General features: G+C 35.1%; 1 protein-coding gene across 1 annotated transcript; it reads left to right on the top strand.

Moving 5' to 3' along the window:
* The first annotated feature begins 3,832 nt into the window (after positions 1 to 3,832).
* On the top strand, positions 3,833 to 12,467 carry LOC136812428 (transient receptor potential channel pyrexia-like). The gene is made up of 8 exons (XM_067068921.1): positions 3,833 to 4,654; positions 4,850 to 5,011; positions 5,420 to 5,655; positions 6,102 to 6,365; positions 6,686 to 6,833; positions 10,399 to 10,602; positions 11,085 to 11,560; positions 11,954 to 12,467. Exons 1-8 carry the CDS (start codon positions 3,901 to 3,903, stop codon positions 12,380 to 12,382), a joined length of 2,673 nt encoding a protein of 890 aa, XP_066925022.1. The 5' UTR covers positions 3,833 to 3,900; the 3' UTR covers positions 12,383 to 12,467.
* The last annotated feature ends 1,594 nt before the right edge of the window (positions 12,468 to 14,061 follow it).

Here is a 14,061-nt window from a genome sequence, read left to right as displayed (position 1 = left end):
TTGATATCTTTCGATGGTCTGCCACGAGTAGCCATTTTACTGTCAGTCAGGCTCAGGTCAGATCTTGTAGTAGGGAGCCGGAAGCCATCTTGTTATGTTGTTGGTCCTGTATGTGGGCGGATGAGGCCATATAAAATAAACACGAAAAACCAACGCCCATTACACGCCCCTCAAAATGAAAATTACACAAATTTGAATAATCGAGGCAACCTATATTCGAAAAAAGATAGTATTTTTTAAAAAGATAGTATTTTTTTAAAAGATAGTATTTTTTAAACGAAGATAGTATGTTTACAACAAAGATAGTATTGTTTTAAAAACATAGTATGAAAGATAGTAAAAATAGTATTATTTTTTAAAGATACTATGTTTTAAACGAAAATAGTATTTTTTAAGCAAAAAATAGTATGTTTTAAAAAAGATAGTATGTTTTAAACGAAGATAGTATGTTTACAACAAAGATAGTATGTTTTAAACGAAGATAGTATTGTTTTAAAAAGATAGTATTTATTTCCGCTTTGGCGCGCCATAATAATTCATGATTGATTTATTGTTCAGGTCAGTATGGTATTTGATTTTAAGAACTAAATGAACACTTGAGTGATAGTTTTATGACATGAACAGTGTATTCAAAGTAAGTATCTGAACAACTAGTTCCAATTTTTGTTTGAGCCTTGCTGCTCCCCGCCATGCAGCCATGCCCATGCTTATGTATACCCCAGCAACCCTCCTGGCACTGAGGCTACTTCAAATTTAATTTTTTCCTGCTAGCTTTGAGTACTTCTTTTGGTACTTCTCTATATCAATCTAGTCTCAAGCACAATCCATCACATCACTTTCCATGCTGCGTGGATGAGCATGCACGGTTGTACTGTATAATGTATGCTTGGCCTTGGTTATATTCAAAAACATTTTATTTATTTTAATTATTCCCAGCCGCCAGGCTGGTGTCAATCGAACAAGTTCAATATTCAATTGTGTTCAATTGATTTGGTGTTCGTTTAACCGTCTGTTTATTCATATTTCAATTTTTTTACAAACAAATGTGAGGATAAATCAGTCAGGCACATCCTGGCAACAAATGACAGGGTATTTTTCACTTGCGACAATTTGGCAAATGAACAGGGTCGAAAACAAAAGTGACGTAATAGCGCCGAATACCCAGTTTGATTGAACCGGGTTGGAAATATTTTGCTTCATTTCAAAGAACTGCATATAGATGAAATTTTTTTTCCATGGGTCAATTTTGTCTTCGAAGATTGAAGAAACTTTTAACGAAAAAATAAAGTTCCCAGTTTTCTTCCTTTTTTCCCTTTTTCAGTTTGAAGTTCATTTTTATTCATTTTCACGCTTTTAGCCTGAGACGTCCTATCTCATTTACACTGGGTGATGAATACCCCATGCAAATGCTCACCCCGTTCATTTGCCAGGATGTGCCTGACTGATAATGGGTCCATATCTTTAGGACATTTTATTACAAAATGTATAATATAGCAGATAATAGATAGATAGATATTGGATTGGGGTATGTCTTTTGCTTGGATTGGGGAATGGTGTATACTATGGTGTAGCTAGCATAGACCTTTCGCTAGTTCTAGGATGTCATCAGTACAGTAGCATGGTGGCAGGGGGCCAGTTAGTGCCCCTCCTGCCTGCTCCCTTCCCTTGCATACAGGTAGGCGTACCTCAAAAACCACACTAATTTTATAATGGCTGTAAAATTAGGGAGATGGTATTAAGTGGGATTTTTGCAAAAATAGATATCTATTTTCATAGGGGCTCCCTAAATCTAAATCTTCTAAAATTGCCTCCACATTTGCCCCAAAATCTAGTCCACCCAACACCCATATGCTCATAATACACTACTGTGTACTGGATATCATGCTAGAGTTTTTTAAATTATTCAACATGATAACCTTACTTAGCGCAAAAGTTCTATATTATTACTACCGTCAACTGCTCTAATGTAATATGGGGCGATTGGTCAAAACATGGGACTGTTGGATACAGGCCTATTTTCACTTACTGTTTAATCTCTTTGACAACAAATTTGTTTTGATAACTCCACCAAGTTTATCAATCATACTTTCTGTCATAACATGTCACTAACTTTCACTGATAGTGTGCCCTTTTTAACTTTTTTGTTTTCATTCAAAATGACCGTATGCTGATTGAAGAATTAGAGAACGCCCGCCGCCTATCACTTAATGGGATGAACAAAAAATAACGAGTGTGTAACTTTGCCGCGCGAGTGACGTCAAAGGCTCCATCGTTTTGCCATTAATTTGGTCTTCTTCGTTCCAGACATTCCCGTGTGTTCCACTACGGATTTTTTTCATATTTCAATTTGAAAAAAGCCTACTCGGTGCGAATAAGAGAAATTGTATATTTTTTAATACACTTGTTTATTAACTCAAATCAAATGACTTTGGAGGTTCGATGAAATGGTGGCTGATGTTTTCTCAGGTAGTCCCAAGTTAGAGCAAGTTGACAGTAGAAAGTACAATATATTTCTATTCTATGTCTATTTCTATTCTTTAATTAGCATAAACTTATTATAAAGTTATTCTCGTCAATGTAACATAAATAATAAAATGAAAACAATCAATTGGGGTTACATTCATAATCAAGGGGTGACTTTCATAGACTTCAAACAGCAGTATAAATTATGCTAACTGGCTAGAATAAAATACAAGCAAGTCACGACGAAAGCATCCACCAAGGAGGTTCTTCAAAATATCTGTACTGGAACAGATTATTAGAGTATTGGAACAACCAGCTGGAAATTTTGAAATTTAGTGACCTGGAAAATTTTGATCTGTTCTAATAGAAATTTGAAGTTGATGCAAGGCTAATTTAATTCGTTGTTTTACGGGACAAGCTATCCAAAAAAGGTTGGTTGGTTGGCGAAAAAATAAAATTTTTATAAAGAAATAAAGATTTTCACCTATAAAATCTCCTAAAAAGGCAGCAAAAACTACTTTACCTGACAAAAATGCAGAAAAGACACAAAAAGGTCGAATTCATGAATAAATTGAAAAATTTAACGTAAATTTCTCAAAACCTTGGAAAAACTATCAAAATTTTGAAAATTTGGCAGTCTGTAAAGTAATGAAAATAAAAATATACTAAGGAAATCCTATTTTATCTGTTGACATTTCATTTTTATCTCAAAAAATTGTATATGAACACAGATGTTTCGATAGGGCCATTTTTAGGGGGTCAAAATCGTAATTTTCTCCTCAGTGCAAATCAAGTTCATGCCAGCCTTGTTGACCTCTTTTGTTTTCTAAATCATGGAACAGGTCCTGATCAAATGATAAAGCTATTTTTCTTGAATGGATCCAATGATCTCGGACATAAGTTGAAAAATTTACTTAATTTTACTTTATTAATTTTTTTTTCTTGGCTTCGAACAAAAGAAATTTTGAGATTTACCAAGCAGAGTGAGAAGGAATATGGAAAACTTTATTTACCGGAAATTTAAGAAGTTAAGATACTGAATGAGGTACTGAAATGTACTCGGGAAATTCTTTAATTGCTATAAATTTGCAGTTTTAATCTGGGTAGTTGACCGATATGCTTTGTTGTTAACACTCCTAAATCTTCTCCTAGAGTTCTAAATTTTAATATTATATTGATCCCAGTTCAAGAGGTTTCTTGGAATGTTTAGTTTTTTTTCTCTCTTTTTTGTGTTCTTTTAGGTTCATGGAACCTACTCCATTTTCATATAGAAATTTTCAAACATTTGTTTGATGTTTGATCAATGTATGATGGATTCTCATCCACTTCAAGAAAACATATGTCATTTTGTTGTTTGATTTTTAATTTTAGGATATAAACAGAGATTATTAAAAAAAAGTTCACCAGCAACCAATACATAAAGTAAATGATCACAAAATGAAAAGAATGCGAGGTAAAATTAACCCCAGTTATAACAATGGGGCAGATGAAAATTATAACATGAAAAAAGACTTTTTACATATGAGTGAAATGGACTTCACAAAATTTTTATTAGACCAGAAGCATCCCAAAGATGAAAAATCGAAAGATTATTGGAATAAAGCTTTAAGGAAAATTTCTAACGTTTCTAAGTGGAAACATTTGGCGTCGTGTCGCCGGTCACATGAAACTAGCCGTCGCTCAATGACGCCAAAACCAGGGGGACCGCTAACCAAGAAAAAATCTGAGGAACAATTTTTTGAGAATTTGAACTCCACTTTGAACGGAATCGCATCCGAATGCGAAGAATCAGATTCCGAATCTGATGACGACTTGCATCGATCTCCTTCGCCTATCCGACAGAATAGAGGCCATCATCACCACCATGCAGTTCGAGATTTATCAAAATCAAGCAATAAAGCATTGATTATATATTTATCCAAACTAGCCCGTAGTAAAAATGTAGATGATGAATTAGACTTGGATTTCATTGAATCTCTACTCAATAACGGTGCAGATATCAATACTGCGGACCGTTACGGACAAACAGTTTTCCACGAGGTTGCTCGCACGTGGCATTGTGATGTAGGGAAGTTTATCCTTGAACAGAATGCAGATATTAACAGTCGTGATAAGTTTGGTCGAACTCCTCTTCATGTGGCTTCTGCAGTCAATTATCCTGAAATGGTCAAATTTCTTATCGAAAATGGAGGTAAGCATATGTATTTGATCTAATTCCACAGATAGTTGAAAGTTCCAAATATTCCTTGAAAGGGATTGAATTGTGTCTTTTTATTAACGTCAAAAAGAGGCATTGCTTTGATTAAGACTTATTTAGACAGTCAAATTTCGTCAAAAAAGGGAATTGAAGCCAGAAAGTCAACCATCTACACTCATTTCATTTCAGCGGACAGAGATGCGCGTACGTTCGGTGAAGAACAAACACCTGTTCATTATGCAGCCAAAAACGATGCGGTTGATTCTCTAAAAATGTTGTTGAAGATTGGATGTGATATTGAAGTCCGTGATAGTAAGATGAGAACACCTTTACAAGTTGCTGCTGAATTAGGTAAGCTTGGTGACCGTTGATATCTCTTATTCGATTCCGAGTTCAAAGCGTTTTATTCGAGTAAGAAATACTCGAATTATTGAGAAGTGCTTTAACAAGTCACCGCTGAATTAGAAGAGCTTGATAATCGTTAACTTTCTCCAATTTGATCTTCAAGAAATAATCGAATCTTGGAGAAGTGATTTTTTTTCACCAGTAAAAATCTTAAGTAAATCAGTCAGCTGAGGACACATTTAATAGTTTACGGAACATTAATGTGGTGTGTTTTTAAAAACTGGATTGAAATATTATTTGTCTGAAGAGTTTAGTTAAATTGTTAACTTTTTATCCTCGTTCGATTTACGTCTAAACAATACCTTTACGCATGATCTGCACTGTGAAATAGTCAATCTGCTACTCAATTTTTAGATCGCTCAGAGACCGCCCTCTACTTAGTCGAGCAGGGCGCCACGGTAGGCGTTTGTGACTCAAGTGGACTATCCGCCCTTAGTCTTATGATCGAAAAAATGCCACCTACCGCCAAAGTCGCTCTTAATCAGTATCATGTGACAGACCGCCCGAATCGTAAACAATATTTTTATTTGGATCTGTTGGAGCCGATTCAGCCAGGAACTATCCAACAATTCGCAAGAACCCCCATGCAGGTACCATTTTTATTTATTGTTGATTATTCCCTGTTGACCACATGAACACGTTACATACAGACACGAATTATTTCCAAACTAAATGAAGCTACCCTTTCGACTAATTTTAACCAAATGATAGGAAGTGCCGCACCTGCAGACCAAATTTAAAACCTGATTGTCTTAAAAAGAGTACATACACGTGTTTCTCTTCATAAAAACATCTAACATTTTTTAACCCTTCGGATGTTCGTATTAAACTTTTGAGTTTTAAGCCTAAAAATGTTCTCATTTTCCCCCATGGTATTTTTGTCCATTTTCCTAAGAAGTCGGGTGTTTTAGAGTGTCTGCGAAGCCTTAAAATGATCTTAACTTGCTCCTATATTCTGGCCATCGTAACCTTATGTTGTTATAGTTTCTTCTTATTAAAAACGTGTATCAATAGGTTTTTATATTAAACTTTCCAGGTGGTAATCCAAGGCAAACAAATGAATCTTTTACTACATCCTGTCTTCCGTCGGCTTCTACAAGTCAAGTGGAATCATTTTGCACGGAACCGACACATGTGGCACCTGTTAGGTCAATTCATGTTTGTTTTATTATGGTCAATTGTTGCTATCAGTACTCCCACTGCCAGCGTTTCTGAATATTCTCAACCCTTCTCTAAAACTTGGTGGCGTGTCATTCTAGAATCGCTCGCAGTACTGGCAACTCTCATCTTTATCGTACAGGTAAATTAGAATTCACAAAAATCATTTTTGTAGTTTGAGTTTTTATAGATTCTTTAATTTAAAAACCTTATTTTAGCTAACTTTGACCTTTTTTAGGCCTGATCTTTTTCGCATACGGAGCTATAATCAGTTTGCACATTTTTTGAGTTTAAAGATTTTTGGTTCTTATCTTTAATAACTTTCATTTAATTAAACATTCTTACATAATGGAGAAGTTATCTCAGATAAAGATTTTTGTCAGCTCGCCTCTTTAAATAAAAACTCGTAGCCACGCTGCTGAATTCAACTGAATTACTTTAAACTACGGATCTATTTTGCAGGAACTATATGAATGGCGTTGTTCAATACGAGAACACAAACGTTTATCGCGATGGCGGAGTTCTGAATTACAAAAAGATTTGATGTATTGTCATCCGAGATGGCCTGAAGAACGGAAATACATTTTGCAGGAACTTGAACGGATACAAGGTTTAATTTTCTTCCATTTCCTTGTTTTGTTTTATCATGTCGCCGTTGCCAAATCAAAAAACTTTATTTCGATTCGTTGTACACAGGAAAAGATTTTCGATTTCCAAGGTTGGAAATTCAATATTTTTGGGTTGGAAATTCAATATTTTTTGGGTTGGAAATTTTGGTTTTATAATTGAAGGTTGGAAATTTTAGCGATTACCTTAAGCTGATTTGGAAAACGTAAATTACCCATAGGTTTTGTAGAATAAACCAATGCCCTTGAAAAATCAAGTGAAAAAACCCCATGTAGAAATGACAATTTTCCAAGGCTGGTTGGAAAACATGACTTTTTGGGTGGGAAATTTTTATTTTCCAAACAGTTTGGGAATTGAAAAAAAGGTCACAAATCGATGTGAAAATAGATATTTTTGTAAATTTGATACCTCGGGTTGAAAAACTAGACTTTTTGGGTCGGAAATTTGTGTTTCTCCCAAACAGTTTGGAAAAACGTTAAAAATCCATGTGGATATTACATTTTTGGACCTTTGGACCTACCCCGGTGGAGGTCCTATAAATTAACCTTTGTCCGTTCGTCCGTTCGTTAGTTATTAGCTTTCCTCATGATTGGCTCGTTAGTTTTTTCTGATTTTTTGCACAAAGATGCATAACTATAAACCCTCGAATGTGACGGAGCAAATTTGGGCCAAAAAACGGCTAAAAAACGGGTTTTTTGGACTTTGTGAAAAATTAGGTCTTTAATTTTTTCTGATTTTTTGCATGAAAGTAGGGTACCATCGTAGGTAAAAATTGGCTTAAGCAGAATTTTGCAAAAAAAATTTGTTGGCTCAAAAAACGTATGTTTATCTATAAGAATCACTATTAATAAGCATACATCAATGTTCTTAGTCAAATAACTCAATTTTTTTATGAGATAGATGTTTTTTTCTCAGGAGGGCTTACTTTTAAAGAATATGTGTGATTCGACATGAAATTTTGGTTGCTTGGCGTGTTTTTATAGAAAAACTGGCCAAATTCGATATTTTATTATAAGCACATTATCAATTACTTAGGTATTAGCTTTTCTCGAGATTGGCTCTTTCATTCTTTACGATTTTTTGCACAAATATGCATAACTATAAACCCTCGAATGTGACGGAGCCCGATTTAAAAAAAAAAAAAATTTTGGGACAAATTTGGGCCAAAAAACGGCTAAAAAATGTGTTTTTTGGACTTTGTGAAAAATTGGATCATTAATTTTTTCAGATTTTTTGCAGGAAAGTAAGGTACCATCATAGGTAAAAGATGGTTCAAACAGATTTTTGCAAAAAAATTTTGTTGGCTCAAAAAACGCATGTTTATCTATAAGAATCACTATTAATAAGCATACATCAATGTTCTTAGTCAAATAACTCAATTTTTTTATGAGATAGATGTTTTTTTTGCTCAGGAGGGCTTACTTTTAAAGAATATGTGTGTTTCGACATGAAATTTTGGTTGCTTGGCGTGTTTTTATAGAAAAACTGGCCAAATTCGATATTTTTTTATAAGCACATTATCAATTACTTAGGTATTAGCTTTTCTCAAGATTGGCTCTTTCATTCTTTACGATTTTTTGCACAAAGATGCATAACTATAAACCCTCGAATGTGACGGAGTCCGATTTTTGGAAAATAATTTTTGGGCAAATTTGGGCCAAAAAACGGCTAAAAAATGTATTTTTTGGACTTTGTGAAAAATTGGATCATTATTTTTTTCTGATTTTTTGCAGGAAAGTAAGGTACCATCATAGGTAAAAGATGGTTCAAACAGATTTTTGCAAAAAAAACGCATGTTTATCTATAAGAATCACTATTAATAAGCATACATCAATGTTCTTAAAATTACTGAATTTTTTGATGAGATATGTTTTTTTGCTCTCGAACTCTTGAATATGAAAGAATATTTCAAGAGCATGAAATTTTGGTTTCTAAACGTGTTTTTTTATAAGAAACAAACAACTAATTTTAATAGATCGTCACTATTTGTGTTCTGAATGAATGCTTAATGGTCACGCTTATGTAGATATCAATTATATATGTGTTAAATGCATAACCAGGTAGGTCCATAAAAGTATCACTTGTTTTTAATTGAGACTCCTCCTTGCAAAACTAGACTTTTGGGGTTGGAAATTTGTGTTTCTCCCAAACAGTTTGGAAAACGTTAAAAATCCATGTGGATATTACATTTTTGTGAAATTGAGACTCTTCCTTGGAAAACTAGACTTTTTGGGTTGGAAATTTGTGTTTCTCCAAACAGTTTGGAAAACGTTAAAAATCCATGTGGAAAATACATTTTTGTGAAATTGAGACTCTTTCTTGGAAAACTAGACTTTTTGGGTTGGAAATTTGTGTTTCTCCAAACAGTTTGGAAAACGTTAAAAATCCATGTGGATATTACATTTTTGTGAAATTGAGACTCTTCCTTGGAAAACTAGAATTTTTGGGTTGGAAATTTGTGTTTCTCCAAACAGTTTGGAAAACGTTAAAAACCCATGTGGAAAATACATTTTTGTGAAATTGAAACTCTTTCGATTGGAAAACTAGACATTTTGGGTTGGAAATTTTTGCTTCTCCAAACAGTTTGGAAAACGTTAAAAATCCATGTGGAAATTACGTTTTTGTAACCATTTTCTGCGCATGTCTTTTGAGAAAACCACAAGCGATTTTTCGCTCAAAACTGTTTTGATGTATAGCTAACCTAGATATTAGGTTATAATGTGAGCAGTCAAGCTGTAAGTTTCCGTCAGGTGAGGCGTTCTTTCGGAGCGGCCTCGGTCAATCGCAGTGAGTTCGAACAGTGAAGCACATAGGGTACTCGTGTCATAGTTTCAAATGGTGCCCTGCTGAGCTGTGTGAGTGATCTAAGATCAACCACGTATCTGTGCGAACAATAACGAGAGATTGACCGGGAGCCATCGAGCCTAGGCTAGCGAGTGACTGTTCACAAAAATAAAAACCTTGTTTAAGATCTCTTTTTCCACATCTCTGCCATCACTTTTTGGATTTTGGCTTTTTTCAACCGGATTTTCGAAAATTCCAACCTTGTTTAGCTTGGATTTTGGCTTTTTTCCAACTGAATTTTAAAAAATTCCAACCTTGTTTAGCTTGGATTTTGGCTTTTTTCCAACTGAATTTTAAAAAATTCCAACCTTGTTAAATTTGGATTTTGGCTTTTTTCAACCTGGATTTTTGAAAATTCCAAGCCATGGAAAATGCAAAATTTCCAACCTTGGAGAATGTCCCACATTTCCAGGTTGGATTTTCCATTGGATTTTATCTTTTTTCCAACTAAGAAAACTTGAAATTTCCAACTTTGGAAATCGAAAATTTTTTCCTGTGGTATAGCTACGGAATATTCAGTATTTATAGCCTGGTAGATTTGGAGAAACTCGGAAAATATAAAAAGTCCATGATAAAGCATTATTTTTAACCAATAAAAACTCCCATAAATCTGACTCAAATTCAATTCAAATTCAATCCGTGAAGCTTTCCCTCTTTCAAAGTAATCATACTTATTTTTTTTGCAATTCATCATATTATTTCAGGTTCGCGGATCTCCTATTTTGCTGACTGGTGGAATATCTTCGATTGGATTGTTTACATCTGGATATCCGCTGGTGTTGTAGTCCGTGTTATTGCGTTGTGTGGAGACGAAGAAGCTTCGAATATTCACCGAGAAATTCTGGCATTGTCCATGATCGTGATATGGATTCGTTTATTGAAAGCAATGAGAGCTTTCCAAGCACTAGGTAAGATCTGGATTTACATAACACCCCTGTCCCAGCTGGTGCATAACGTTGTTTCAACGCTCATCTAACGTTATGATGACGTTGTGAACGTTAAAAACTTCACGGACCTAATAGCTGATTGGTTGTAAGTGACGTAAAATCAGTCAATATGTCACTTTCAACCAATCAGCTGTTGGGTCCGTATTTTAGTTCGAATAACAGAAACGTTCGAATAAAAAAGGTTCGAGTTAGAGAGGGTTGACTGTATTTTCCTCCATGTGCTTTAATCTAGTACGCATTCTTAAGAGAAATAACAACTTTGCTTATTTGTATATTCAACTAGGTAAAATTTATTTTAGGTCGTTTTCCACTTTTTATGCATTTTGGTTGTACGATAACTGCAAATAATCCTGCCCGGTGGATATTTGTGAATATGATTAAAAGATGTGTAGATGTGTATTTGCAGACCACAAAGTTCCTAATGATTATTATATTCTATTCAGGACCATTCATTGTGATGCTTGGACATATTTTACGTGATACATTACGTTTTGGCTTCCTTTATTTCGAATTCTTCATTCCTTACATTATTGCCTTCTGGATGTTGTTTGGTGGAAGCGAACGCGCGGCCATTATGGCGCGATCGAAAGAGTCAGGTGACGGATGGGAACAAGTGAACGATTTGATATACTCTGTATGGCTTGTCACCGTGGTTGGGGAGTATGACTTTAATGCTATTGTCTCTGTTGATAAACTTATGGCTCAGATCTTGGTCGGTACTTTTACTGCTCTGTCCGGAATTCTTCTCCTGAATTTATTCATTGCTTTGATGTCGGACACCTTTCAGAGAGTTTATGATAACGCCAAAGCTAACGCCCTCATGCAGATGGCGAACTCTATTAATACACACCAACAGAACATGGGAGCGAAATCAAACGACCGATTCAGGTTGTTCATTCAAGGGAAATGTGCTCCTGAGGTATGTTGTTTAATTTTTCTTTTCTTTTTTTTTGATAGCCGTGTGAGTTTAGAGTCTATCTAACAAAAAAATAGAACATAGACAAAAAGAACGACAAATTTCATAAAGAACGACAAAAAAGAACGACAAATTTCATATTTCGCCGTCCACAACGTCTCTAATTCGAAGAAAATCTTTAGTCCCTTGAAGATCGAATAAGAGAGAGAGAGAGTCAACTGAACTTAAATTTATCGAAAGAAAAATTAGGCTGCCTTTCTGCACGTATATTCTGACAGCAGGTAAAATGTGTAGAAGTAGCAATGTATGGTTTCGACACGAAAAGTTGAAACAGAAGTGCGTTTATTTGCTTTTGGAGAGCTTCTAAACGACATGCTTGATGTTTTATCTCCCTAGGTTTTATATTACGATGACGACGATAATCAAGAAGAAGGAGAGCTTCAAAAAGTCACCATTCAAATTAAACAAGTAGTCGATGAAATCAGGGAAGAGATTGAAGAAAAACTACCCTCTGCAGAGACTATAAATCAAATGCAATCTCAGGGTCTGCAAAAGTTCGACGAAATGTCTGTCCAGTTTAATCAGCAGGCTCTCAAGTATGAACAAGAAATAAAAACAATGAACATGAAAATAGACCGATTGACTGATCTGGTCACTTTAATGCTTGGTGGAAGTGATAAGGCGGCCGCCCTATTGAGAGAAAGTAAAGAGGGCGGTACGGCGGAATCACGACGAAAACTACCGTCTATTTTTGATTTGAAACCAGGTAGGTTTCAACAAACGCCACAAGACAAAGAACAAAAAGACGACGAGAAGGAAGAATGATAATTGTTTGTTTATAACACCCCTTTTTTACAGATCCACTTGGAACCCATCTCACAGGAAAAATTGGCCAAAATGTCGTCCCCTGTGGATAATTCTACTCTATTTTTTTCCCTATTGGGAAATTATCACAGTGAGCGAACCCTCACTGCAAAATATGTACTGTTTTTTCCATCACGACTGAATTTTCTGGCTCGAAAGCAATGGAATTCAAATCCCCAGCCATAAAAACATGGAAATATCAATCCCCATTGAGTTTTGGTCTGTTATTTTTACCCCCAACTGGCTGAAAATATCCTATCCCGGGCGGGGGGGAGGGGGGCACTCGATTTTGAAAACGACCGTACGTTCGGCCAAAAATCAGGTCTCTAAAATCGGACCCTTACAGTGCTCCGGTAGGTCACTTACCTGAAATGCCCCCCCCGGATCCTACCTGGTCTGTGAGAAGGGGATGCCTTACATATTTGAGATTAAATTATTGAAATGCATGTGGTGGTCGAATCTGTACATATTTGTAAGTTTTCTCAACGTTGAAAAAAATCGAGTTTGGAATCCGGGATCAGCAATAATGAACACTAGTAACAATTAACCTTTTTTCAATACATATTTAAACGACAATGTTTAAAACAAAAGATAAAAATAATTTCAGCTCACGGTTGAATCGACTCAGATACCTCCATAGTTAGTCACTTTTGGAACAATTGAAGACTTAGAGAATATACTAGTCATCACCCGGTGTCGCACTCACCGAGGAGTAGATAAGCAGAACGCATCATAAGCCCTTTGGATAGTACATAATTATATCATTATTAGTATATGTAGACATTCCTTGATTTAGGGGAGGAAAATATTTTAGATTTTATTTTTTTAACACTATTTTATATTTTTACCACGGATAATATTATATATTTTCGACACTGAAAAATAGTTTTTTTATGTTGTTTTTTTTACAAGAAAGTCACTAATTAATTTAGATATGTATATATACGAATATTTAACATAAAGTATGATGCGTGATGAAAAAAACTGACTGTAATTATTGATTGGTCGCAATCAAAGTTAAACTTTAGCAGATTTTCGGAATGGAGTAAAATAGCCTCACTTTTCCATCACGCGGTGATACTATAAGTCTGACCACTATGGATTCTGAAATTGGTAAGGTTTTCATTAGAATTTTAGACTATACTATAGTTTGAGACTACAATCAGTGTCATAATATATTGGCACTTTTGGCTAATTTACAATTTTTCGAAAATTGAAGTTTGAGCGAGAATGTCAATTTTTAGGCCTTCAACTTGATTTCATCGAGTATTTCGATCTGGGAGGGATTTATGGGTTTCTAGGCTATATTTCAAGCCCTACTAGACCATTTTTGAACTTTTCTAGTCTCAAGTCTAGCGATAAAACTCAGAGTTAAAACTCTACCCTTCAAACCTACTTTAGAGCACTTACAAATCGATTGTGGTTTCAAAACACCCTGGTGAATTTCCCTTTTGTGCCAAGTATTTTGTCCCTGATTGTAATCACTAAGAAAGATTACCCAAAACCGAAGAAAATTTTTCGCGGAAAAGAGTTTTCAGCCGAGTTTTCAACTCTCCCATCGATTTTTTTTCCGTAATCCGCCATAACGGCTGTAAGATTGAGCATGTATATTTTACCGGGTTTACTTTCCCTGTAACAAC

Source organism: Clytia hemisphaerica, unplaced genomic scaffold, assembly GCF_902728285.1.
Source record: "Clytia hemisphaerica strain Z4C2 unplaced genomic scaffold, Clytia hemisphaerica genome assembly, whole genome shotgun sequence".
In the NCBI taxonomy this organism is placed as follows: domain Eukaryota; kingdom Metazoa; phylum Cnidaria; class Hydrozoa; order Leptothecata; family Clytiidae; genus Clytia; species Clytia hemisphaerica.
Note: the sequence above shows the minus strand (reverse complement) of the source record. Positions and strands in the feature narration are given on the sequence as shown.